Source organism: Apteryx rowi, unplaced genomic scaffold (assembly GCF_003343035.1).
Source record: "Apteryx rowi isolate R43461 unplaced genomic scaffold, aptRow1 scaffold_1046, whole genome shotgun sequence".
NCBI classification, from domain to species: Eukaryota; Metazoa; Chordata; class Aves; order Apterygiformes; family Apterygidae; genus Apteryx; species Apteryx rowi.
Genome location: NW_020447249.1, coordinates 73,509 through 99,982, shown reverse-complemented (window position 1 = coordinate 99,982; position 26,474 = coordinate 73,509). Strand labels below are relative to the sequence as shown.

The window sequence follows — 26,474 nt, the reverse complement described above, 5'->3', positions numbered from 1 at the left end:
TCTGAAGGTCTGTGGCTAAAGTACTTTCCCTCAAAGGATGGACTAATGCAGGATGGGGTCTCTGAAGAGCCTAGTTGGGAGACGGATATCCATGGAGCCAGACAGGTGCAAATCTCTAGTTCAGTTGTGGCTTTTAATAACATGGCAGCATTCCTGAAATACATGAGTAAATATCTCCTTTGTTTGTCTAATACTCTGGAGTCTTCAGTGGACTTTATATCTCTTGACATTGGTCTTAGAAATAATGCCTTACAGAGCATCCCAAGCTCAGTCTATATGTGGTGCTCAGTGTGTCAGGTTGGGAAGACCCTTGTTCAGCAGCTTGCTCTCTCAAATGGGATAACCATTCAGTTTGCTCTACAAGAAATTACTTCAGGCTTGCATCCACTATGGGGTGGGGAGAGGAAGACACTTGGATGTCTGGAGAGAAGCAGAACAGGCTTGGAAGAAGGAGGGGGGTGGTCAGTAGCTGTTAATTGTGCTGTGACTTAACTATATTTTCTTCACTCACAGATCTTCTGGCTGATCCCTCCTACGCCCCAGAACCTGGAGCTCTATGAAAACTGGCTTCTCTCAGGGAAGCAGGGAGACATCTTTCTTGGGGACAGAGTGTCAGAGTGCCAGCGAATTGAGCTCAAGCAAGGCTACACATTTGTCATCCCCTCAGGTACAGCAGGGTGAACAGTCGCATTTTGGCCTTTGCCAGGGTAGTGGTGAGAGGCTGAAACTTCTGGGATATCAGCAAAATCAGAACAGGCAGAATTTTTCCCTTAGCTTTCTTCTTCGTGAGTGAGAGGAAGATGTGATGTGGCTCTGTCCTCCTGCTTGCCAGCTCCCAGAACGTGGCTGTCATGGCACTGCAGATTCAGCCCAAGTGACAGCAAAGCTCTGACTCGCGTAATGCTTGATCAGTAATTAAAGGAGGCCCTCCCAGAGCCCATCATGCTGGCATTTGGAGCAGTGCACACTGAGGACAGAGGCTGGCCCAAGGCAGCACAGCTCCTCTGCTTCCTTGGTCTCTTGTCGTAAAACCTGTACGGAGTTACATCCGGGTTGTCTGTGAAACAAGAAAAGGAGCCGGTGTATGTGTTTAAGGAGCAAGATGAGACAGTCTGCATTGTCTGGAGATGGGAGAACTGAAAACCATAGAGCTAAAGTGAATGTCGGAAAAGCCCAAAACTTGGTAGAGAGTCAGGAAGCAGTAATGTGGAGAGGTTTGCAAGTAAATACCTGCCAGAGAGCTTTGGCAAGGAGACTTTGAGGCTGGGAATAGGGAACACTCTCAGAGCTCTGAGCTGACAGATATCAAGGGAAGGAAACAGAACACTGATGCCAGTTTTTTCTTTCTCCCAGAGATGTCTCCATTTTGGAGATAGTTTGCTAAAGCAAACTAAGATAAAACTTTAGTCTGACTTGGTTAAGCAAGCAGAATAAATTGGAGGTCATCAGCAGTGTCTTGGATATGCAGTTAGTACAGTGCTGTACTAGAAAAGAGCAAAGACGGAAGAGGAGAGGCATATGAAACAGCAGCCTGAGTTGACTGTTTGCAAGGTCTGGCTCACAGCCTTTCAGGACCCATGGTCTGGACCTGGGACAGCTGTAAAATGTTGTACTCTCGCTAAGGAGTACTCCCTTGTGAAGAGAAAGATTGTTGGACRTCTTTGAAGGCAACTAATATAACCCCTGCAATAAAAATTGTGTCCCTAAGACTGCCTCAGATGGCAAGAGGTGCTGTTTCCTCTGTGGCAGCAGTGTAGAAATAAGTTATGTTGTACACACATCCTTCTGTAGCTTACAGCAGGACCAGGAACAGAAAATACCAGGGATTGCACAAGACTTACTCATTCGAGTCCCTGTAACGTGACTGATGCTTCTGTTGAATTGAGTGGCCCTGCCCTAAGGAAACTCATGCTGGAATTTACTAGATATTGGGCTTGTCAGCATTGCTTAGCCTTTCAGATAGCAGAAAGCTGGAGCTCAAGTTATTTTGAGGTGTGTGGTGGTTGGGTTTGGATTTTTTTGTTGTTGTTTTGGTTTTTGTTTTTTAATTTGTTGAACAGATGAACAACCTTTGGCCAACTTTTTTGTTTTCCTTGCCACTGGTGTACTTAGGCCAAAGGAGGCAACTTCCCAGTGGCACTGGAATGGCAAGAAGCTATGGAGAGGAGGTAGATACTGGCACGCTTGCCAGCATGGGAGGATCTAAGACCAGATCCACAAATGTATTTAAGTGCCTAAACACAGATCCCTCTCTAGCTCKTAGATGGATGAAGTTAACAGTAAGCACATCCTAGACATTTAGGCTCCTTTTGGCAGAGAGTTAGACAGGGCATTTAGACAATTGACTTGGAGCCATATCTTAAGGCGTGTTGAATCACCTTCTGCAGGTGCCCATTTTGCTCCATTCCCTGTAGAGGGAGTCTGGTTAGACTTACTAGGACTAGATATCAAGCTAAATTTAAATGAGACAGAGCCTGACTCCTCATGAAGTAAATGTCAGGTTCTTGCATTCCTTCCTGCTGCTGGTGAAGATGTTGGTGGGGCAGGGGAGGGAATGTGCTGGGTGTTGAGTAATTCAGTGGTGATACTGAACACCTTCAGGAGGATGGATACTGCCCCTAGGGAGGGTAACACAGCAGTGTCTGCCCTCCTCAAAGAGCTGGTATCTGTGTGGGCCCAGCCCAGCGCATGGCTCCTGCTGGTGCTGGCTGATGTAAAGAAGGGTCAATAGCTAGTCCTTGTGTCAACAGATAACCTACGGCCTTCCACACAAGCAGGTTGGTTTACTCTCAGAGTAATGGGCTGGTTATCCAAATATCCATGAGAACATGATTAAAAAGAGTGTAACTGTCAGGGTAGACTTGGCTGAGGAGCATGAAGGTTGTGCCAATCTGACAGCCCTGCTCTGAAGATCAGTTTGTAAGAGATTGCAAAGGGGTTGAATAGAAATAAGTGTCAGTTGTGAGACCTTGACCTCACCTAATTGCTCAGAAGGACTCTTCAAACTCCCCTTTCTCTCCAAGGTTGGATCCATGCTGTGTACACTCCCATGGACACGCTGGTATTTGGAGGCAACTTCTTGCACAGCTTCAACATCCCCATGCAGCTCCGGATCTACAGCATTGAAGACCGCACACGGGTAAGGACTTGCAGGAGAGCTGGGGGCATGTGACCTCCTGGGACAGCATTGGGAGGATACAGCCTAGAGAGGTGGTGTTCAGGCAGGCAAGGTGAGTCTCACCCTGTAACAGACGCCTCAAACTCCAGCTGTCTGGAAATGAGATGTCCCAGCTGCTAAATGRACAGGCTGGAACTTCAGAGGATGGGCAGTCTCCAAAGAGCACTGAGGCTTATTATGTTCCTTCATGCCACTTCCACTCTGGTAACAGGCTTCTGAGGGGGTCTGGAAACCTTACAGTGAGGGTGGTGGGGATCTCCCCTAGCCTTCCTCATAGGGAAGAGAAAGGCAGCAACACAGTGGTGGGAATACGTCCAGTGCATTGCCTCTTCCCTTACCCAGCTGCTTTCTGTTGCTGCTTGGTGTTCATGCTAGACCTTCATGTGGTAAAGATGACTGAAACTAAAAGCTTCCTGAGGTCTGGAGCTGAGAACACTGTTGATAAGTGTGTGTCCTCGCTCGCTCGTTGCAGAGAGATCGGTCTTGCAGCTCTCAGCATCTGCAGAGAAGCCCCAGGACGTGCCTGGGCTCTGACAGACAGACTGTTGGCCTCTCTGAAGCAGTTCAAGGCGCTGCGGTTCTGCAGCAGGCAGGGCCAATGGGATGTGCGCTTCCCAATTTGGTTAGTGCTCAGATGTCAGACCCTCAACCAGAGCGACTGAGTCATAAGACGACAGAGAGCATGTGTCCACTCCGCCTTGGGCTCTGTAACCTCAGGAAGGTGCAAGGCAGGCAGCACTGGTGTAACAGAGCCCTGATAGCCCGGTGATTTAGCAGAGTGCTGGTAACTCCTCCCTTGATGGACCATCCCTTTCCCTCCCACCACACATATACTGATGGATGCTGTGCTGGGGCTTGGGAGGAGGGCTGGAACTATTACCTTCAGCTAAAACCTTGTGTGGCACTGGCCACTTTGTCCTGTGCTAATGAGAAGAAGGTCTGCAGGGAAGTAGAGAGCCACCACCGAAAAAATGAAGCATGAAATGTTTAATGGCTTGCAAGCGATTGGTGCCTGGATTCTGCTCTGCCTGGTGCTAATATCCTTCCACAAGGAGAATTACATCAGACTGCCAGAAGCATGAATAGATGCTGTTACACATGTACATGCATTTCCTGCCTCCCAGGAGGGGATCAGTCTGGCTTGAGGCAGCAGTAATAAGAGCTGTCTCTGTGCAGCCCCATGGTGGAGGGGGCCTGAACTGATCCCTTTCCCCTTGCCCCTTTTGCAGGTCCCAAATAAGTTTCGTTATCCCTTCTATTATGAGATGTGTTGGTATGTACTGGAACGCTATGTCTACTGCATCACCAGCCGCTCGCATCTGACCAAGGACTTCCAGAAGGAATCTCTCAGTATGGGTAAGCCCTCTGTGTTCGTTGTCCGGCCCTTATTCCTTCCTCACACATGTTGAAGTGCTTTCTTCCACCCTCCTGCTGGGATACTATCTGGCTTAGCAGTACAGCAAGCAGGGGAGGGCTGTGCGGGAGGAATTCAGGACCATAGCTTCCTTAACTTCACAAGGTGGTTTCTTTGGGTATTTCCTCCCTTTTCCCTGTTCACTGTGTTGAGCACTCAGAGGGGAAGGCAGGCTGGCTGAAGGAGGCGTAACTTTGAGCAAAAATCAAAACTAGCCAGGCTGTTGCTTCCTCCTTTACCCTTGTGACAGGCCAAGATCCCTGCAGCTGCAAAACCAGCACACGAGTTCCTGGCCTTGCTGGTGCACACAGGGCCTTTAACAGAAGAGTGGGAGGGAAGCTGCAGTAACCGCGGCTGTGCTGTGGGCTCGAGGACTGTAACGCTTTCTTGCTGTTCAGGGCCTTCCTGCATGCACGGTTTAAGGTGCTGTGACAGGGGGTATATACAAGGAAGCGCAGGGGCTCTCGTACAGAAGGGGATTTGGCCTCCTTCCAGCCAAGGCAAACAGGCCTGCGCAGAGGTTCAAAAAATGATTTGTCACAAAGACCCTCTTTTAGAAAGAGAGAGAGATGGATAGCCTCTACCCGAGGCCCTCGAAGCAAATCTGTCCTCTCATCTCTAAAAGAGTGTAAACATTGGCTCCTGGGCACCACTCTTCACAGCCAGAGCCTTTCCAAGGCTTTTAGCTTCTGTCCAAAGGGTCCTAGCAGAGGGAAACAGCTCCCTGCTCTTGTCCTTTTCCTGCAGCTCTCTGGAGATCCCCCTTCAGCTCCTGAGGTTCTTGGTTTGAGACAAGCTGGTTGTGTTCTCCTCCTGCCTGGAGGCCTTCAGTGCCTCCATTGCCCTTTCTTTACCACGGAACAGCATGAAGTAAGAACTAGTACAGAGACCTGAAAGGAAGAGAGCAGGACAGCCCTCTTCCCTTTTAGTGTCAGGGGAGGGTGCTTTGTCTATCATACACAATCAGGTTCAGAGACCTCACGGTCATCTAGTGAGTYCACATCCTCTTCCTCCCACAACAAAGGCAGGATTAAGGTCCCAGATCACTCCCAAGAAGGGATGGCTGGAGATCTCAGACCTTCCCAAAGCAAATCTAGTCCAAGGCTTTGCTATTCCCTCCTCTAAGAGTTTTGCCCGAGTTTGGCGCCTGGCCTTCCCTTGAAATGAACTGGAAATGGGAAAGGATTTTTAACGATTCTTTTCTAGTGGCCACCTGCCCTGTCCTTTCTCTGGCCTTGTCTCCATACCTATCTGTGGCTTCAGTGCCTCTCCAGTGACTGGGGAGACTCCTCTAGAAACTGAACATCTCTTGTGATTGCCTAGCAGCTGTGCTCTTCTCTCACTCTTTCTCCATTATGACAGATATGGAGCTGAGCTCTTCAGACTCAGTGAACATGGAGGAAGAGGAGGAGGAGGAAGAGGAGGAGGAGGATGCAGCAGGGAAGGAACCCAGGCGACCAGTCACGAGGCGGTCTGTTCTCACCAGCCCCATAGCCAATGGTGCCAATGTGGACTATGATGAACTGGGCAGGAGCTGCCGGAGCAGCTTGCCGGGTCTGAAGAAGACCCCATCTATAGACTCTTCAGACTCCAGCCGGGGTTCCCAAAACGGCCAGGCCTGGGACCCACATGGTGGCAGCCCAAACAAGAGCAGGAAGGTTCACCTGACGCAGTTCGAGCTGGAGGGACTGCGCTGCCTCGTGGACAAACTGGAGTCGCTCCCTCTGCACAAGAAGTGCGTCCCCACCGGCATCGAGGACGAGGATGCCCTCATCGCTGATGTCAAGGTATGTAAGCGTGAGGAAGCTGCCGGCACTGCTCTTCCTGCCGCTTGTCCTCAGGGCTGCCAGGGTGCGTTTGCTTTGTCATGGCATCAGAGATGGGAAGGACTTTCCCCACAGGGAAACTCATATTTGGCCCTGATCATACCCCAGGCCCAGTGAGGGTGAACGTATCTGTGGACTTGGTGTCTTCTCCTTYTGCTGTTTGAGGCACCAGCTGATGCTTAGAGGCAGTCCTGCCTTGAAAGGGTCAAAGGTGGATTTTTGGGTCRGGGACAGAAGAAGCAGTAATTGCTCTTAGCCAGCATTGGTGAAAGGCCTCTAGTGAGGCCCTTTCGGCCCTGTCTGGGCTCCTAACGGATGTGCTGCTCTAATTGTGCACGTTTGTGATGTAGTTCATTTCCTGTTCTGGCTCTGACCTTCTCGGGCTGCTGGTCACTGGAACAGTCGGAGCCCTTTCTTTGCCCCAGGTGGATTTGGCCTTGTTTCTCTTTGGTCRTTTGCACAGGATGTGATCTTAGGTTATACGAGAATGTGGGTGTGGTGTGTTTTTGTTTGCTTGTTTTTTATTTGCCCTGCTTTGCATCCTGTGCTGTATCTGCCAGACCTGGTGTGCTAACTCCATGAGCTTGGGTGTTTTAACCCTCTCACTTCATGGGGTTGGGGGTTAACCCCTGAGAATTTCAGCCTCACTGAATTCCCAAGGTGTCCATTTCGATCTCTAATACCATAGTTGGCTTCTGCTCCCTTCCTTGCTGATGGTTATCTATTCAGTTGTTTGCCTGTTTGAAGCTGACACCAATGTCTGTGTCTGGACATATCCTGGTCCCTGCTGTTTTGTGCATCTTTCCCAGTCTCTGTCTCCAATTTTGTGTAGCATTTGGGAAAAACCATGCTTTGCTGCTTTTGGTGCAGTGGGGCTCAGCTCTGGAGTCCCAGTGTGGGCAGTTACAAGTGTGGTTTATGGGCACTGTTCTAGTGACACTTGGCCGACGTAGTGAGCATACATGCTGTTTGGGGGACTGTAGTTCTGGTTTCTGTAGCGTCTGTGGCTTTTTCAAGTATGCTGTAGGTGCAGTGGCCTTTGGGATATGCAGTGCATGTGTTTCTAAGCCAATGTGGCAGGGGTCACCTCAGCCCTATCCTGGACCATATGATGCTCTGGGGAGACTGAAACTGAGGTGTGAGCACAGTGTTTCACTCTTGGACTGAGCGAGGAAGACTGGTGTAATCTGCTAGGTGTTTTGAAGCAGGATATTCAAGGTCGCCATGTTCAGCAGGGTTTTAAGACCCATTCAAAGTACTTGTCATATTCTGGAGCTAATGTACATGTATCTGTGGTGTTGATGTGACCCACCGACCCCCTTGTTCAGCTGTGCCCCACAGATGAGCTGTGGGTGAAAGTCAGTGCTGGCTAGTCACAGCAAGCGGCTTCCATGAAGATCTTGCTCCTTGAAGCCAGTTGTCCTCTGAGGTTCTGAAGCATCCTGAATTCTAGGACTCTCTCTGGCCCTTGGTATTAACAGCTTCCTAAGTAAAGCCTGTGTTCCAGGGCATCCTCAAAGCACAAAAATCCTCAGTCATCAGACTGCAGTGGCTGGAGAAAACGGAACAGACTTGTCAAAGTAATAATAAACCTTTACTTTTAGCACTTACCTTTTCCTTAGAGGTCATGGAACTGGCAAATTAGGTTGGCTTTTAAATCCTGAAAAGTGGTAAGTCATTGTTTAATTAAACCTTTTAATTGGCCTGGGCACTTAGACATTCACTCAGAAGGGTTTTAAGTTTCTGTATGAGCAACTTGTATGGAGAACATGGTATTCTTTAAGCAGGGCAAATTGTTACCAAGTTAGAGGAGTCAAGCCGTCATCCACGTGTCTATAGATCATCATATGGGGTATAGATCCTAATGTTTCTTCCATAGGTTTTTGCATAACTCCCAAGTATCCAAGTGCAGCCCTTCCCAATGAGATGCCTGACCCATCTTGTCTTGATGGTGTTGTCTTTTCTCACAGCTCTCCGAGGCTTGATCCAGGTGGGATCCCTAGGGGAGCACCCTAGGCTGGATCTGTTCTGTTCCAGAGCTTGTTGCTAATTCATCTGCATCTCTTCACGCAGTAGTAGAGAACTAGAGCATAATCCATTCTGACTGACTTAAACTAAATAGGAAGCGGTACCCTTCTGCCTCCATAGCATCTTAGCCTCGCTCCAGGGCCATCAGTCTGTAGCAGATACTCTTACCCTTTTGTTAACTGGGGGGGGTCATTGATGGACCTGAGATCTGACCAACAGGACTATTTGGAGATACCTGTTCTGGAGAAGTGTGGCACCAATGTGTTTTTGGCACTCGCTAGCTTTGTTTTGTTACCATCACTACACAGCTGTATTCCAGTTAGGCAGATGCTGCTTTGTGGAAGCTTTTCGATACTGTGGCAACTGGAGTACCTGGAAATGGCACAAGGTGTGTGGTTGCTGTGATGCAAGGCCAAAGCTTGGATCTTTGACCTGGTGGGTACAGGTTGGGGCTGGTGAGAGCGTTTGATGCTGTATGCTCTGGGCTTCTTTGTCATGGGTGAACACTAAGTTGAACTCTTCATAGAGGTGTCCGTGGGTTCAAAGAAAGATGGATCAAACGTGTATATATCCAGGCTTGGATCCTTCCCTGGCCCCAACTGATCTGTGTGTTTATTACGGTATGTCTGCTACCCATGTGTTGGAACTTGCAGTTTTCTCATTGTAGAGCCCAGACATGCAAGTAGCAACTGGGCACCTGCATCTGTCAGATCAAATGCCCTGATGTGCTTCCTGCCATCCTCTGCTAGCTGGTGTCCCCAGGCATGTGTGTGAGGAGACACAGGCCAGACAAATGCACCCTCTTCCCACTGCCTTTTGGGTAGTGATCATGGGTTCAGGATGTCTCTGTGTGTTGGGTCACTTGGGGAAATCTGCTTGTGCATCTTGTCATGAATTGATCTTGGAGCTGTCACATGGTGGGACCTGATACTTTGGATGTGACAAAGATATGCTTCCAGCTCCATGGCAGAAGGGATTGTCTGTCCACTGAGACTCTGTAAACCCATCCCAGACAAGGTTAAGGCTGTGTCAGGCAGCTTAGATAGAGCACATTGCCATCACTGCGTCCTCCTTAACCACTCTAGCTTTGCCTGTCTCCTTGGGAAAGCTCTTGATGATACCATGTYACTGCCTTCTGAACCAGCTGCTCTCCAGTGTCTTCATCAGGAGGGCCCACATGAATCAAAACTACTTCTAACTTGGCATTAGGAGAAAATTTTCCTTCAGGAAACAAGGTGGTGACACCTTGTAGCTGCCTTGTAGCACTGATGGCTTGCTGGAAAAAAAAAATCTCTATGCATTTGTTGATGTCTCCATGCACTGTCTGGACTTTGATCTTTGGAAAGGTCATTGGCAAAGATGGAACGTCAGAGAGGTCCCATCACCCTGGGTTTCTTCATCTTCTGACTACTTCTGTCCATCTCTGAACCRACCTAGGGTGTGCTGGTTTCCCTCGCTCACTCTTCAGAGGAGTGGGATGATCTATGAGGGTCTAGTTCCTTTGGCTGTTGGATCATCTCTAGAGGGCTGTCAGACTTGCAGTGTGCTGACTGGTGGTGAGCCAAGCCCACATCTGAACCAGGTGATGCAGTGCCACCAGGCACTTCTGCCTTGGTAACTACTGCAAATGGGTTATGATTGGGCTCTACATGGAGGCCTTGGTATAGGTGTTGCAGTACCAAGCATTGCAGAAACGAGGAGAGTTTCTCCCAGAAATGCAAATCCCATTTCCAGGTCCTCATCTCAAAGCCTCTGGTCTGGCATTGTCTGTGTACCTGGCAGCTGCTCAGTGTTGTGCTAGGTCTCCTCCAGGATCGGAGACATCTTGCTTCTCTGCAGAAGCGTGTTATTCTCCTTCTCTGTCTGATCTGTTCCTCCTGTGGGTCAGGTCTCCCTGAGATATTCCCTGTGCCTGATGCTCTCCCATCCCTGCTTCAGTAAATCTGCCAGGTGGGATCTGCTTTCCTGAGAGAGCACATCTCTCCAGGTGCTTGTGACTGGGAGAAGCTTGTTGAAGCCCAGAGGATTGGGAGGAGTGAGTGGTCTCGGGCCACTTTCACTCCCTCGTCGGCCCTATGGGGAGAGGTCACACAGTCCCCATTTGCTGAAGGGGTACAGGACATGGAGCAGACTCGGTGATGCCTGAGGGCTGCTTCCACTGGGGCTGGACAAGGAAGGTCAAGGTCACCTTCTGAGAAGGTTGTCCTTTGGTGGGAAGGCAGGACTGTCTGGGCTCCCCTCTCTGGCTCCGGAGAGGCTAGACAACCCTGGATTGAAACACTGAGCCATGTGCAAGATCCCCCATGTGTATGCCAGCAGTATGAGATGTCTGACACTTCCCACAGTCGCTTGGCAAAGGGGCCGAGTGGGAATGCCGTACCCTGGAGCAAGCAGGGCCAAAGACCTCTCAGTTGCCCTGCTGCCTGATGAGATGTGACCTGAGCACGCRCCCAACACACCCAACCTCTGCACAGGGCCAAACCTCATGGCAGGTGTTAGTGTCCCCAGTGTGATCCAGGCAGCAACATCTGCCAGTACGTGCAAAGAGCCTGTGCCTAGAGCCCAAGGGTGACTTCCCTGTGGTGACCCTCAAGGCGTCACAGTGGCGTTACCTATCTAGATGGTGACAGTTCAGACCTAAATGTCTGGTCAGTGTGCAGCTTGCTTCCGATGCTTTTCGGGGCAGGAAACACAAAAGCTGTAGTCACCTGCAGATGTTCTGGATGCGTCAGACAAGTGGGAGCAGTCATTCTTCTGTCGAGCTGCGTTTGGGGAGCTTGCTTTATRTAAAGGTCTTCTTCCATTTCGGCTGCGGTGGTCTGGAGTCAGGGTCGGGAAGCTGGGGCTGGCGGTTGCTTCGCCCACGTGCATTTGTCCCCCTCTAGCAGTTCGGTTAGCGGCAGCTTCGGGAGCGCAGCCGCTCCCAAACTTAGCTTGTAGGATATCTGTCAGGGCAGGGGAGGTCCGTGCATCCACGGCAGCAGAGTGTGGGTCCAGTGCCTGCAGCCCGCGTGCTCCGGGGGGCTCATCTTCCTTGCTGTGATTGAAAAGCCCTTTTTCCCCGCTCGCGCCTCCGATGTCTCCTAGACCCGGGCGGCTTCAGCTTCCAGCGGGAGCCCCGAAAACCGCCCTGGCGAAGACAAAAGAAAGGTGGTGGTGGTGGTGGGGAGGCCGGGCGCGAGCAAGGCAAGGGCGCTGGCGGGCTGGGGTGCGCGCGGGGGCTAGCGGCTCTCCGCCGTGCTCTCCGGAGCCTGCCCGGAGCCCTGGGGGAGGCTGGCCCTGGGTTCTCCGATTGCGGTGGCGGAAGGAGGGGAGGGGAAGGTGGGCCGCGCCGGCCGGGCCCCTGCGCCAATCCGCGCCGCGCCAGCCGCCTGTCCCAGCCCCTCCCGGCGCTGCAGCAGAACGGCTCTGCCCTCTGCTCGCTCGCTCGCTCGCTTTTTCTCTTCTGCCATCTTCCCGTTGCAAAGCATTGCTGGGAACCGCATGTGGGTGACGCAGCAGCATTGTTTCAGGCTCAGGAAGCCGCCGCTTGCTGCCCAAGGGCTCGGGGAGGAACACGCGGCTGCCGCCCTAGCTGCCGGAGCCGGGGAGGAGCAGGGGCCGGCTCGGGGCGGGGGGCGCGGCCGCTCTCCCAACCATGTCCCCGAAGACCGGGGGTCCGGCTCGAGTCCGCTCGGACTGAGCGAGCGAGCGGRGGKGYCCCCAGCCCTCGCAGTGCGGGCACCGAAACAAAGAGGGCTCGGCAAACTTCGCCCCAGAGTCGCGGCAGCTCCAGAAGCGCAAGGTCAGGCAGCTGGCGACGCTCGGCGGGTGGGGAGGGCACGCGGGGGCAGTCCGGCCCCAGGCGGGGCGGGAGGGGACCGCCGGGGGGACCCGGGCGTCCTCCGCTTCCCCGGAGAGGTCTCGGGCTGGCGCTCGGGCTCGCCTTCGCCCTTGGCTTGCGCGGGGCGCGCCGGCTCGCGCCGAGTTCCTGCCAGGGCAGAGAGGGAAGCGTGCGGCGCGCTTGCAGGCTCCCCTCCGCATTGTCCGCTCCCGCTGGAGCGCACGGGGCGTTGGGAGATGGCCGTCTCCCACCCCCGGCTCCGAGCGGGATGCAGCCGCGGGACCCCGGCGCTCCCCGGGAGCCCACCGACCGCTCCGGCTCGGAGCGTGCCCCAACCACCGTCCACCGTGCCCAAGGCAGGGGGAGCCCCCAATTCCCTGCGCACACGTGTGTGTGCGTGCATGTGTGCGTGTACAGATGCGACCCCCAGACCCTGACCTTTCCTTGCAGCGCGTGCTCGGGGGAAGGTCGCCCGGGAGGCGGGAAGTCTGTAGGCAGCGTGCCGCGCTGCTGGGGAGCGGCGGGGAGGCCGCGGCTTCCTGCCACCCGCAGCCTCCGGAGCTGGGCGGGGGAAGCGCTGGCAAGCCGCCCTGTGCGGGAGTCGAGCTGGAGCGCTGGCGCGGGGAGCGGGCAGCCCCTCGGGGGAAGCCAGCCCAGCCCCTGGCCCCGGCGCCGCCTGGCAGCGGGAAGCGCGGGCGCTCGGCGCGCACGGGGATGCCGGCAGGAGGCTCCTGCAAGCGTAGCCATGGCAACGCCGAGTAAATAAAGCACCTTTTGCAATGGCAAATTCGGCGGGGAACGGCTTTTTGGGGGAGTGGGGGGGTGGCCGCAATCAAGCGGGCGAGTAGGAGAGCCGAAACATCAAAGATGAGCGCAGGGAGCCCACGTCTGCCAAGAGCATGGGTGCCCGTCACGCCGTAGGGCAACGTGCCCGTTCGGGGCAGCCCCCAGGGCAGAGCCTTGGTGCTTGGGGATCTCTCATGTTGAAGCCAAACCCCGAGGCAGTGCGGGGGAGCAGCTTTCAGCTACCTGGCAGCTTGCACCACGCCACGGAGGGGGTGCTGGGGTGCCGCATCCTAGATCCACTCCACCCTCCAGCTGCTCCGCGCCTGGGGAGCGTCGGGGGGACGGAAGGGGGGGGGACCGTCGCGCTTTCTCCCCCGTGAATCCCGCTGGATTGGCAAAGCTCGGCGCTCTCCCCCACCACCGCACAGCGCGGGGCCTCGGGGCTGAAATGCAGTTGATGAAAGCGCTCGTGCAGATCGACTCGGCAGAGCTTGTCTGTCTAACGTGGGGAGGGCTTGTTGCTCGCAGGCGTGGGTAGAGGAGGGCTCCTTCCCAGCCGCGTTTGAAGCATGCTGTCCTTGGCATCTGGTCAGAGCCTGCCTCGCTGGCGGGAGCGTTGTTTCGCTGTGCTCACACCTGTGCTTTTTGTCTCTTTGCTCCCCCCCCCCCCCAAATCTCTCCATCAGCTGCTGCTAGAAGAATACGCAAACAGCGACCCCAAACTGGCACTTACAGGCGTCCCTATCGTCCAGTGGCCCAAGAGAGATAAGGTAGGAGCCGCGAGGAGGGGGCTTGAGGAGCCATTCCTGGGAGGGTATTGCACGTGGTTTAGCCAGTTCCCCGCCATCAGCCGAGTTGCCCTTTGGGCCTGCGATGCGGTGGCACCACCGGTGTATCTGCCTGGGGAGCCCCAGCCAGTTGGCGGAAAGGGGAGCRCTGCAGAGGCAGAGCATGGGGTTCAGCTGCCTTTACAGCACCYTGAGCAAATGCATTTATTTGCAGTTCTGAGGATATCCGCGTTGGTTACCCTTGCTCAATTGGTGGGTGGTAACTGGGTCATCCCCAGCTGCTCCATGTGTTCCAGCCCCTAGTTTGTGCTCAGAGGAGCTAGAGTCTTGCTGGTGGTGGAAGGAGCGGTTCTCTAAAGGAAGCTCGCCCCGCCGCGCTCTGGCTTGGCAGGGGGAGCCCTGGGAGGCGTGAGCCATGTTGTGTGTCAGGGCACACAGTGCTATTGCGTTCCCCCGACAGGTGAAGGGCAAGGTGTGGGAATTGATAAGCATCAACCCTGCCCACTTTGTGGGCAAGGCAGCCTTGGCAAGCCAGCCCCTCACCGCTAGGTGAGTGTGCCCCCTTGGGTCTGTGCCCCTGCCAGCACACCTGCATGCTTGCCTGTGCTGTAGAGTTGGCTCTCGCAACCCCAGAGAAGGCAGCTCCTTCCTTCCAGGAATCTCTCCCTGYGGAGAGCAGCCAGCTCCTCAGGAGAGGGACCTCTTGTCTTGCCCTTGCCCTTCCCTCTCCGACTGTGCTTGTAACCCAGGGCCCAAAGTCGGGCCACATCCCAGGCCAAGCTTGCTGGGCAGATGGAGACGCTTGGAGCGGCCTCTGTTGTAGGCTGGCTGGCCAGGCTTTCCATCCCCCTCCTCAGGCTGCCTTCCCACATCTCCCATAGGTCACTGCTCCCTTCCTGCTGGGAGACGGGCTTGTGGGTAGACTGATGTATGGGAAGAGCAGGACCCTGTCACACTGGGAAGGATTGGCAACACCCAATCTGGGCACTTGGAGGCAAACAAGCCTCTCAAATTGCCCTTTGGAGATGCCTGTGTCTGCTCACCCTGTCCAACGAGATCGAGCACAACTTTGGTGGTTGAGCATCTCCTCTTGCCTCTGGCAGCTTTTCTGGGAGTAGAGACCTGGAGATGTCTGCGCACTTTGGATGCAGCAGTCAGATGCTTGGCACATCCATGACCCTGTCCTTGTGCTGGGTCCTTTGGGTGCAGGCCCTGTCCCTTGCCCTTCAGCTTTGGGGCACTCAACGTAGGGGCTGTCCCCGGAAGGATGCTGCAGCCAGCCTATTTGCTCTGAGGGCTGATGAGACGTGTGGCAGCAGGTGTCTGCTGGAGAGGTGTGCTGTCCCACCCGTACTGTAAATAAGGGTGCTTGGGTGTTCCCATCATGCCTTCAGTTCACAGAAAAGAACAGCTGGAGCAGTCAGGGCCAGTAAAGCCTGGCTGGACAGAAGTCATGCACACAGGATTTAGGGGTCTGAGCTGAGCTGGGTCCCTGTGGACTCGAGCACGAGCTTCCCCCCAGGGCAGAACTCTGGCCATTTGAGGGAGCCTATTGAAGCCCAGCAGGATATTGAAATCCAGCAGCCACCTCATGATGTAAATAACCCTGTCCACATCAGTGTCCTGGTCCACTCTAGCCCTGCAGGTAGGTTTGCAGGGTAGATCTGCTCTCCCAGGCCTGCGCTTGCTCTGCTGTGCTCTGGGCACCCTGGCCAGCTCCAGTTCTGGAGGCATCAGGCACTCAGCAAACGCTGTAGAAGCACAGCACTTGCGTTGGAGCTAAGCCCTGTCCCCTTGCGCTGCTTGGGGAGGGAGCTAAGCCTGCACGGAGGCCCGGAGAGACAGGAGAGATTTTCAAGCTGCCCAGGCAAGCTTTCTCTGGCAGCTTGCTTCGGAAATAAAACGTGTTTGTTGGAGCACTGCATTGCTTTCAGGCCTCAGCAGCCCTTTTCAGAACTGGTTCTCGCTCCTGAGGGGAAGGAGGGGAGTAATGGGAGCCCTTGGCATGCAGAGACGAAGGTTGAATGGGTGCTGCTCAAGGAGATCCCCTCTTAGCAGCACTGATAGAGACTTCTCCTTTGTCTCCAGTTCTCTCCTGCAGAGAGGTGAAGGAGCTAGGAAGCTCCTTCTGGAGCCTGAGATCAGAGGCTTTCTCATCCAAGCTGAATCCAGCAATCTGCTCCATCTCATGCCACTTCCCTCTCTCTCTGTTGCCAGCTAAAGCTCCAGGCCCGGCTGAGGGTCCGCCTGCCCACCATACCCATCACCAAGCCTCACACCATGAAGCCAACCCCCCGCCCAACACCCGTCAGGCCCACGGTCTCTCCCATCGTGTCGGGAGCCAGGCGGAGGCGGGTGAGGTGCCGGAAATGCAAGGCTTGCATGCAGGGCGAGTGTGGCATGTGCCACTATTGCAGGGACATGAAGAAGTTTGGTGGGCCTGGTCGCATGAAGCAGTCCTGCGTCCTCCGACAGTGCTTAGCGGTGAGTCTGTGGCCTGATCCTTTTCCCGAGAAACCCACTGCAGCCCGGCAGCTACCCTGTCTGGCTCTCCAGGGTCAGAGAGAGGAGGGCAGTGACAAGATTTTTGATTCCTGGGGGACATTTGGCCCCTCCCTTGCCCTGGTTTCACCCCTGCTTTCCTTTGTAGCCTAGGCTGCCTCACTCAGTCACTTGTGCACTTTGTGGGGAGGTGGATCAGAACGAAGACTCGCAGGACTTCGAGAAGAAGCTCATGGAGTGCTGCATCTGCAATGAGATTGTTCACCCTGGCTGCCTGCAGGTGAGCAGCTCGGGCACCAGGGCGGACAGGGCTTGGCTGCAGGGAGGGGCAACCACTAACCTGCACTGTCCTCTCCACAGATGGACGGGGAAGGTCTGCTCAACGATGAGCTTCCCAACTGCTGGGAGTGTCCTAAATGCTACCAGGGTGACGATGCTGAGAAGGGCCAGGTACGAGGCGAGTTATGCTGGGACAGAGGTGATGTGGGTTCTCCATCCCATTGCATCCTGCTGGGGCGTAGGCAGGGTTCAGCCACGCCAGGCCACAGAAGTGGCCTGGTGACACGAAGGGCAGCAGGGCCAGAGGTGTGTGGGCAGGCTTGCAGAGAGGGTTGGAGAGGAGGCAGGGAACAGTGCAAGCCCCAGGGGACCAGTAAGGCAGTAACTGAGGATGGGCACCGTTCAGGGCGCAGCACAGTGGCGCTCGGGGAACCTGGCAGCCTCCTGCAGCRGTGGAGGTGCTGCCACAGCCGGGTCCTGGGCTCTCACAGTGGGGGGAGCTGACAGCCCCTTGCTCTCTGTCCCCGGTGCTCCTAGAGAGCCCATCAGCGAGTCAAGGCCAGGCTCCCGCAGAAGCGGCAAGGGCACCCGGGTCCCTCTGCCAGGCAGCAAGCAGACTACGTGCAGCAGCAGCTGGCCGGGAGACCAGCCTACGGCTACCGGGTCATCTGTAGGACCGTGACTGCTGTTGTGGATGGAAATGTGGCAGCCAAGGCAAGCCAGGCTGAGAGCAGTGGGCCGGGGGCACCTTCACCTTCCCCTGGGTGATGCGCATGCTTGGGGTGCACATCTGCCTGTCTCTGTGTGTCTCCATGGTCCACTGGCACTTAAAGCAGAGATGATGAGCACCCCTGTTCCCTGTAATGTGCTGTGCTGAGCTGTGATCCCGAGGGTTTCCACTGCAAGAGGCAGGGGGCTGCTAGGCACAGAGTGGAAACTCCCTCCAACCTCAGAGGTCTCAGAGGAAGTAATGTGTTGGTTACCGGTGTGCGTGAACTCTAGTCTTGGTGGAACTGGGCACGGCTGGTGCAGATGAGGAGGGGTGCCTTCCCCAGGCCTGCTGCTGCTCCATCCCCACTAACCTTCTGCCCCGCTTCCCCACAGAAGCGGAAGGTGGAGGAGAGCGATGATGACACGGCGCAAGCCAAGGTGCTGCGGCCCCTGCGGAGTTGTGAGGAGCCCCTGACCCCCCCACCCAACTCGCCCACGCCCATGCTGCAGCTGATCCACGACCCGGTGTCACCACGAGGTGTGGTGACACGCTCATCCCCAGGAGCCGGCCCCAGTGACCACCACAGTGCCAGCAGGGACGAGCGCTTCAAGCGACGGCAGCTGCTGCGGCTCCAGGCTACTGAGCGAACCATGGTGCGGGAGAAAGAGAACAATCCCAGCGGCAAGAAGGAGCTGTCGGAGGTGGAGAAGGCCAAGCTGCATGGCTCCTACCTCACCGTGACGCTGCAGCGCCCCACCAAAGACGTCCACGGCACTTCCATTGTCCCTAAACTGCAAGCTATCACAGCCTCCTCCACCAACCTACAGCATTCTCCCCGCGTGGTCGTGCGCCACACACCAGCCAGGATGCCCCAGCGGGGTGGGGGGGACGAGGAGGCAGCTGCAGAGGAGGACGAGGAGGAAGAAGAGGACGACGACGAGAACGCGGAGGAGGGGGGGGCAGCCCGGCTCAATGGCAGAGGGGGCCGGGCGCAGGAGGGCGAGGAAAGCTGGATGCAGCGTGAGGTGTGGATGTCCGTCTTCCGCTACCTCACTCGCAGGGAGCTCTGCGAGTGCATGCGGGTGTGCAAGACCTGGTACAAATGGTGAGTGTGGGGGACCTACGGGGAGCAGCACGGCCAGACCTGCCCGTGCCCTGATTTCTGGACCAAGCATGGTCACACCAAACCTTGTGCCTGAAAGGAACACAGCCAGAGGCGGAAAGGGGAGGAAGGGAGCTCACTTCCAGCACCGTCAGTGCACTCCCTCTGCATCTCAGAGCTGTCATTTGCTAGGCGGCATTGCCCTTGGGCCCTGCAGCCAGCCCTACTTGCCGCTGCCTCTTCCATATGTGCACTGGTCTCTCCCGTCCCTGTCCATGACCTTCCTTCTGCCCTCTTTGCTGGGAGACAGTTGCAAGCTGTCACCCAAACACCTTTTGTCCTTGCAAGGTGCTGATGCCCTCTGCCTGCCCACCGCTCGGCCCGATCTTAGCTCTTCCCTGCCTCCCATCCTGACCCGGCCTCACGACGCATGGCTGGCGAAGGCAGGCTGAGGCGGGGATGGGTTTGCTGGCTGGAAATGCCTCGGGGGCCAGTGGGCCCAAAGACAATGCTGGCATCGGGACAGCTGTGGATGCAGGGCTTGGGAACAGACGGCGACTGGAAGCTGGGAGGTTTCTAACCGCCAAGTAGTGGGAATGGCACAACGGGAGCAGCCTGGGCCGCTCTGATTGGCGGCCGATGGGAACTGTGTGCTGCAGTGGTTGCAGGAGACCTGGACGCCGCTGTACTTGGGGGTTTGGGGGCTGTGAGACCATCCCCTCCCCCGTCACAGGCCGTTAGGGCAGAGCTGGGCTGCATTTGGGTCCTGAGTCTCCCCAGGCTCCCACGGGAGAGGAGTTTGTGTCACCTCCAGGCTCTGTTGCGGCTCCCAGTGAACCGAGGAGCATTGCTGAGGCCATAGGGTGGGACCAGGCTGAGTGTGTTTTGCCTGCTGGGGAGCAAGGATGCTTCAGATCTTAGCCCTGGTAGGAGGAGCACCCGGGAGGGGGCAAACAGGCCAACAGCTGTGACTGAGTCTTGTTATGTGGCAGCAAAATCCTGCTGGGGTTGTTCTAGGCATCCCTGGGTGGCTGGACGCCCCCACCAACCTCCCCATGTGTCCTGGAACTCAAACCGATATGCTGCTTGTCATGCAGGGCCCTGGGCTCTCGGTCCTTGGCTTCTAACCTTGTCCTTGTCCCTGTCCCCAGGTGCTGTGACAAGAGATTGTGGACAAAGATAGATTTGAGCAGGTGCAAGTCCATCACCCCCCAGGCACTGAGCGGCATCATCAAAAGACAGCCGGTCAGCCTCGATCTCAGCTGGACCAATATCTCCAAAAAACAGCTCACATGGCTTGTCAACAGGCTGCCAGGTGAGCAGGGGCTGGGGAGGGATCCCTCATCTCTGCCACCAGCCTGCGTGGAGGCTTTCCCCGCAGCGGGACTGCAGCGAGAGGCAGGCTCTGCACCTGTGGTACCTGCTGGCAGGAAAGCTCTTGGGTGCTTGGATCCCATCACCTAAGAAGCAGCTGATAGTGCCCCCCTGCCCCCAGTAGCTGTGTTTCGACCTCTCTCTTTGTAGAGCCTGACTCCCCATCCCACCCCAGGCAGGAAGGGGAGCTGTTTCCTTGTGTGCCTGGATAAAGAGGGCTGAGATCTGGGATGCCTTGGAGCTGACTGAGCCCGGCTGACTGGTTACCTCTCTTCCTTCTCCTGGTAGGCCTGAAAGACCTCATCTTAGCGGGCTGTTCCTGGTCTGCGGTCTGTGCTCTCAGTACCTCCAGCTGCCCCCTTCTCAGGACCCTCGATCTTCGGTGGGCAGTAGGAATCAAGGACCCTCAGATCCGGGACTTGCTCACGCCTCCAACAGACAAACCCAGTAAGTTGTTCCCCAGGCTGCCACAGGGCAAGGCTGGGGTGGTCGTGACCACGGAGGGTCCCCACAAGTTGTGGGGAGCTGGAGGAAGGTGACTTCTTGATTGTAGAGCGGGGAGGCATTGCCAGATCTGGAATTCCCCAAGCCAGCAGTGCAGACAGCTGCATGTCCGCACTAAGCTACACCTCTCCCTCTGCAGGTCAGGACAATCGCAGCAAACTCCGCAACATGATCGACTTCCGGCTAGCCGGCCTGGACATCACTGACGCCACACTGCGGCTCATCATCCGCCATATGCCCCTGCTCTCCCGCCTTGACCTCAGCCACTGCAACCACCTTACGGACCAGTCGGCCAACCTCCTAACGGCTGTGGGCTCCTCCACGCGCAACTCCCTCACTGAGCTCAACATGGCAGGTGGGTACAGTGCTCTCCGTGACCAAGGCTGGCCTCCCCACGCCCTGCTGGATTGGGGATGGGCTGGCCGGACAAATCTGCCGTCAAGAAGCGGCTCCCTCCTCCCTTCCTGCCTTGCAGGCCTGACACACAGAAGCGCAGTGCTGGCTTCGTGGAGGCACTGCAGCTCGCTCTCTCTCGTCTCCCTGCAGGCTGCAATAAGCTGACAGACCAGGCCCTGCTGTACTTGCGACGTATCTCCAATGTCACTCTAATCGACCTGCGAGGTTGCAAACAGATCACCCGCAAAGCCTGTGAGCACTTCATCTCGGACCTGTCCATCAACAGCCTCTACTGCCTATCCGATGAGAAGCTGATCCAAAAAATCAGCTAGAGACCCCCTTTCCAGGCAGACTGAGGAGAAGGAAAAGAGCCCATCCCACCCCTCTCGGAGAGCCGCTCCTCCGCATCCCCACCCTGCCCTCCGTGTCCTGCTGCTGCCTCCCACACAACTCGGCAGGCAGGGCCACTGCTGGCCTCGCTCCGCTGTCCTTCCTCCTCCTCCCCCTGGGACTTCTGCCGATGAAGATGTCCCGCCAGGCTGGCCAGTACCAGAGGAGGAACAGGCAAATGGCAGGGAGCCCCATCTTGGAGGCTGGCTGCTCTTAAGGCGGAGGTTGTAATGGAGGTCTCCGTGCAGAGAAGTGGGGCACCCTCTTCCCCCTGCTTTTCCCCTCCTCCCCATCTCCTCCTTGCCTTGAAACACTTGTCACTTCCCTGTTAGCACAAGCTTGAGGGTAAAGGTCTCTCCAAGGAAGAAGGAGCAGAGCTGGAACAAAACGTACCCCTTCATGCGACCACCAGCTCATCGCTTGCCCTGCTCTGTCAGCCCCCCTTATGGTTTTCCTCATCTGGCTGCAGGGGCTGTGATCGAATCCCCTCCTTCTCCCACTGCTCTTGTGCACCCGGGCGGCTCTTTCAGTGTTGAGGGCAGGAGCCCCGCAGCCGGGATATCACAAGTTCTCCCAGCCACGCAGCTGGCACGAGTGGGCCAGGAGCAGGGTGGCTTTGTGGCATGTTTTTCCCCTCGCTGGGGAGACGAGGCTGGGGGACGCTGCGCTTCGGCTCCGGGGCAGCACCAGCCTTCTCGGAGCAGCGCATGTCCCAACGCGGCCCCGCGGCCATGGCCGGGGCTGGGCGCCGACAGGGAGCAGGGGAGAAACCACAGGTACATCAGAGCTCAGGGAGGACTCGGAAAGCATCAGCCGGGGGTGAGTGAGCAAGTGGGGGGACAGGAGTTGCCTCCTCTTCCTTCCCAGCTCCCTGCGCGTGGCCTAGCATCGTGAAGCACTCTGGGGCTGCGACGGCCAGAAGGGCAAAGGCGGCTCTGTCTCTGCCCGGGGCTCTTTGACCTGGGAGCCGAACTGGCATAAACGCCCCACCCCACTGTCCTCTCCTTTCCCCCACCCCCTTTTAGCTGCCGTTTTTTCCTTTGCAATGAATGGTCGGTCCAAAGAACCTCTCTCTAGGGCAGCAGAGAGCTTTTTGCACTTTAAAAACAAAAAAAACAAAAAAAAACAAAAAAAATCAAAAAAAAAAGCAAGAAAAGAAAAAAGGTTGGAATCTTCTTTTTGGGTCACTATTTTATTTCCCTCCCTGTTCTGCCTGTGACCAGATGCTCCCCGTCTCTTCCCCRGTGTCCGAGCGCTTGGCAGCAACTGCGCAGCGCGCTCTCCCCCAGCCTGGCCCGGCCCTCCCCGTTCCCCTCGCAATGCGTACGGATAGCACAAACCAGCCCACCGTGTGCCACCGGTTCCTGAGCCCCAGAGAAAGGACGGCCGAGGGGCCGGGAAGCCTCCGYGGAGGCCAGCCCGCGTGTCATCTCGCTGCTTCAAAAGCAATAAGGGAGGAGAGGGCGGCTGCAGCCCCTCTGGCTCCGCCAAGGGCTCTGGCACARGATTTATGCCCAGGTGTTGGGCAAGATGCCTTTGCTCTCCCGTGCCGAGGGGTTGGTCCGCGCTTTCTCCCCTCCCCAGCGAGAGCCCGCTCCAGCGCTGCGAGGCGGAGAAGGGAGATGCAAGTGTGATGATTTCCGCAGTGCCTCGGTACACGGGAGTTTTGCTGCAATGAATCTGGAGGGCTTCGAGCAGAAAACTACCCACGAGACTACGAGCGAGCRTGCCAGCCCCTCCGCTCGCGGCTGGGCGGTGGAAGCCTTCTGCCTTAGTCTCTCTTGTTGGTGGCTCCTGTGAAAGACAGCAGAAAAATCAAAGTTTTGGTGGTTTTTTGTTTTCTTTTGTTTTTCGTTTTTCTTTTTTTTCCTTTGGCTTGATTTGAGTTTCACGACGAGAAAGGAAAAAGCTTGGGGTAAAGCTTAGCAGGAGCTGGGAAGGCAGCTGGCCTTGGGGCCCGTGCCAGCCCTGGGGCTTCCCGGGCCGGGCGGGCGTCGGGGGCTTCCTCCGGCAGGGAAGCGAGCATCTCTCCGTGCTGACGCCCGCGTTCGGCGCCGAGCGAGAGCAGCCCCTCGCTGCGGGGTGGCGTGCGGAGGCGGGCGAGCCGGGGAGGGACGGGGCGCCCCGGGGCGGCGAGCCGAGCCGAGCCGTCGGCCGGCTTCCGGCCGTCCCCTGCGGGCTCCCCCCCCCCTCCTCGCCTGGGGCTTCAGAGACTCGAAATCAAGGTGCGACCCTTGTTACCACCTAACCGGCCACCCCAGCCCCCTTGGTGGGCGAGGGGTGAAAATTCACAAGGAAAGAAGAAGAAGAAGAAGAAAAAAAAAAAAAGAATTATATATATATATAAATCACTTAGTGATTTAAAAACAACCCAGACTGCTCCCTAAAGACAACTCCTGCAAGAGAAGTCACTATTGTTTAAGGGTTTGGTTGTGTTTTTGTTTCGTTTCAATTCCCCCCCTCCTTCCCCCCGGAGAAATATTGTAAATATATATTTTTTGTTGGCGATTTAGAGTCCATCTCTGATGTTTGTGCTTTAAAATTAAATGTAAGCATTAAGGGTAAAAGCAAACCAAGTCTTACGCTCTCTCAGTCGGTATGGTTTGGGTTGGGGGGTTTCTTGTCTGGGGGCAGAGGGAGGGGAGCTAGTTGGCTTTTTTTTTTTTGGTTTTGTTTTTCTTTTTTCTTTTCTAAGCATTCTCCGATACTGGTTTTAGAGAGGATCTTTGCTCATGACATATTACCACAGGGATGGAAGAGATGTTGTGGGGGGGGAGGGAAGATACCAGCCTCTGAAGGGAAATATTTTGTTTCTTGGGGGTGGATTTTTGGAATAAAAATTTAAAGAAAAACAAAAACCCTGCGTCCCGGTTCTGCCCGTTGTTTGTCTGCGAGTTGGAGGGGAGCGGAGAGGCCGAGGCCTGGGCTGGGAGGCCGCGGCTTCTGCAGCCGCTCCGGCCCGGGGGGCTTCCTCCGCCGGGTGGAGAGGAAGCGTGGGGCTTGGTCACGTGCCTGGGCTCCCGTGCGGGAACCTGGCGGCGGCGGCGGCGGCGGGGAGCAGGCGGCAGCGGCCGCTCGTCCCCCACCCCGGCAGCGAGCCGAGCCGCGCCGCGTCCTGCTGCTGCGTGCGGACGCGAGCGCTTTTTCCGCCTCTCTTCTCCCTGCGGTTTCCTTCGCCGTTGGAGGGCGAAGCTTTGCTGCTTCCACCCCCGCCGGAGATCAGCCTTTCTGAAGCGGTCGCCCGTTTTAGCGAGGCTTCCCTCTCCTCTCCCCCCGCCAGCCAAACCGCCTCTCCGCTCTCCTGCCCTGTAACGAGGCAGYGCACCCGCTCGTGTTTGCTTTGCAGCCGGGGCCGGCCCTGCCAGCGCCCCGCACAGCGGCTGGGACGGCTCCGGCACCGGCTCTGCTTGGAACGGGGTTTTACCTCCCGAAACGCACCGTCCAGTTGGCAGAGCCTTCCCCGGCTGCTGGCAATGCCGCGGTCCGACTGCTGGGGACGTCCGGCACCAGCTTGTGGGCTGCAAGAGCTCGCTGCTGGGACCGCACCGCAGCGGGATGCCTCCTTGCCTTTCCTTTGGGTTTCTCTTGCTGCAGCTGTCCCCTGCTACCCTTCAGACCATTTCGAGCCTGACCTTGGGCATAGCTGGGTCATTCCCCTCCTTTTTGGTGCGCAAAGTCATTTTGCTTCCAGACATCGTTACGAGGCGAGGCACGTAAAACACGGACGGAGGCAGCCTGGCCACCCCTCCCACGTAACCAGGGGTCTCTTCTCGGACTCAAACCGCCAGCCCCAACCGGCCTGGGGCTGCCCTTTTGGCTGCAACGCATGCTGTGTCCTGAGCCTCAGTCTGCCAGCGCTGCCCTGACCTCCTTTGGGCGCCCTTCTCCTGCCCTGGGATCTCCTCCTCCTCCTCCTCCAAAAAAGCATCCCRTCAGAGGGAGCCGCCATACCTCCGGGCTGAATTTCCGAGTCGAGCAAGCTTCGGGGAGCGCCGTGCGCGGCGCTTGAATCCCGGTCCTCGCTTTCACTGAGCTGAGGGTCTGGTGGGCGACTCTGCCCCATCTCCAGCGGCTTCCACCGCCACCACCCGCAGCCTCTTTGCTGCCCGAGGACCGCCGCGGCCTCCCGGGAGCAGCCTATCCCTGGGGGCGGCCGAGCTGCTGCTGCCRGGTTTGCTTCAGCCAGCTAAAACGAAGCGAAACCGTGAGCTTCGTTACTCCTTCCCGCGTGGCTGTGCCCAGGCTCTCGCTCCCGTCCCGTCACGTCACAGCCTGGCACGGCCCGCGTTTGCCTCCCCTCTCCCTGCTGGGACCTGCAAGGTGGCACGGGACCTCCTGCCCCTCCCCATGCTCCAAACTCCCTGGAAATGAGCTTTTCACAAGGATTTTTTTTTTTTCCTTCCCGTCCGTCAGCTGGACTCAATTTAAAGGCTGGGAGGAAGCTGGGAGTGGAGCTGGAGCAAGGATGGATTCGCCTGCCGCTTTTCGACAGCCTCGAAGGGCTGAGCCAGAGCGGCGCCAGCGCAAGGGCGCTACCTAACGCTCCCCCTCCGCCAGCCTCGGCGCCCCGGCTGGCCGCGCGTCCTGCCCCAGCCCCGGGGACCGGGCGGCCCTGCCGGGGACACAGTCGCGCGGGGCGGCTGCCTCGGCCCAGTGCAGCAGCTCACATGCACACACACACGGCGTCTTGCATGGTGTCACACACACACACACACACACACACACACACACACATACATGCACACACACACAGACCCCCGGTGTGCCTCTCACCACCCTCCCCGTCTCTCTCTCACGCACCCCCACACCCGCACGCACACCTGGTATCACATACACACACTCCTGGTGTCTCACGCGCACAGTCAGACTCGGTGTGCCTCGCACACACACGCACATGCACACACCCAGCRTCACACGCACTCGCACACACTCACACCTGGCGCCTCACAGGCCCACAGCCACACGCACAGTGTCTCCCTCCCACGGGCGCACACGCTCTCACACCCGCTGTCACGCACACGTGCGCGGTGTCTCACACGCATACATGGGGTTACACTCTCACACACACRGCGTCTCGCACAGGGTCACACGTACACACACATCACGTAAAGAGTCACACACACCCGGTGTCACTCTCACACACACATACACACGCACTCACACAGCCGGTGTCTCACACTCACTCACACACACACCTGGTGTCTCACACTCACTCGCACACCCGGTGTCTCACACTCACTCACACACACCCGGTGTCACTCTCTCACACACACACACACACACTCACACACCCGGTGTCACTCTCACACACGCTCCCACTCACACACCCCGCGGTGCCCCGGCGCGGCGCGGCGGGCGGAGGCGGAAGGCGG

The 26,474-nt window shown here is 56.7% G+C and overlaps 1 protein-coding gene across 4 annotated transcripts in view; it reads left to right on the top strand.

The window, feature by feature from the left end:
* The window catches only part of KDM2A (lysine demethylase 2A), a 54,695-nt gene extending 31,021 nt beyond the window's left edge, over positions 1 to 23,674 (top strand). For 2 of the 4 annotated variants that reach the window (XM_026067670.1, XM_026067678.1), the window contains 13 exons: positions 514 to 667; positions 3,024 to 3,139; positions 4,408 to 4,534; positions 5,955 to 6,379; positions 13,742 to 13,825; positions 16,061 to 16,327; positions 16,494 to 16,625; positions 16,706 to 16,795; positions 17,729 to 18,441; positions 19,590 to 19,753; positions 20,101 to 20,259; positions 20,456 to 20,671; positions 20,863 to 23,674. In XM_026067670.1, coding sequence (XP_025923455.1) covers positions 514 to 667; positions 3,024 to 3,139; positions 4,408 to 4,534; positions 5,955 to 6,379; positions 13,742 to 13,825; positions 16,061 to 16,327; positions 16,494 to 16,625; positions 16,706 to 16,795; positions 17,729 to 18,441; positions 19,590 to 19,753; positions 20,101 to 20,259; positions 20,456 to 20,671; positions 20,863 to 21,044 — 2,829 coding nt within the window. In that variant the 3' untranslated portion in view covers positions 21,045 to 23,674. Of the gene's footprint in view, positions 1 to 513; positions 668 to 3,023; positions 3,140 to 4,407; positions 4,535 to 5,375; positions 5,463 to 5,954; positions 6,380 to 13,741; positions 13,826 to 16,060; positions 16,328 to 16,493; positions 16,626 to 16,705; positions 16,796 to 17,728; positions 18,442 to 19,589; positions 19,754 to 20,100; positions 20,260 to 20,455; positions 20,672 to 20,862 lie in introns of those variants that run through there. The other 2 variants (XM_026067661.1, XM_026067687.1) reach the window with 2 other exon arrangements.
* Positions 23,675 to 26,474: the final 2,800 nt, after the last annotated feature.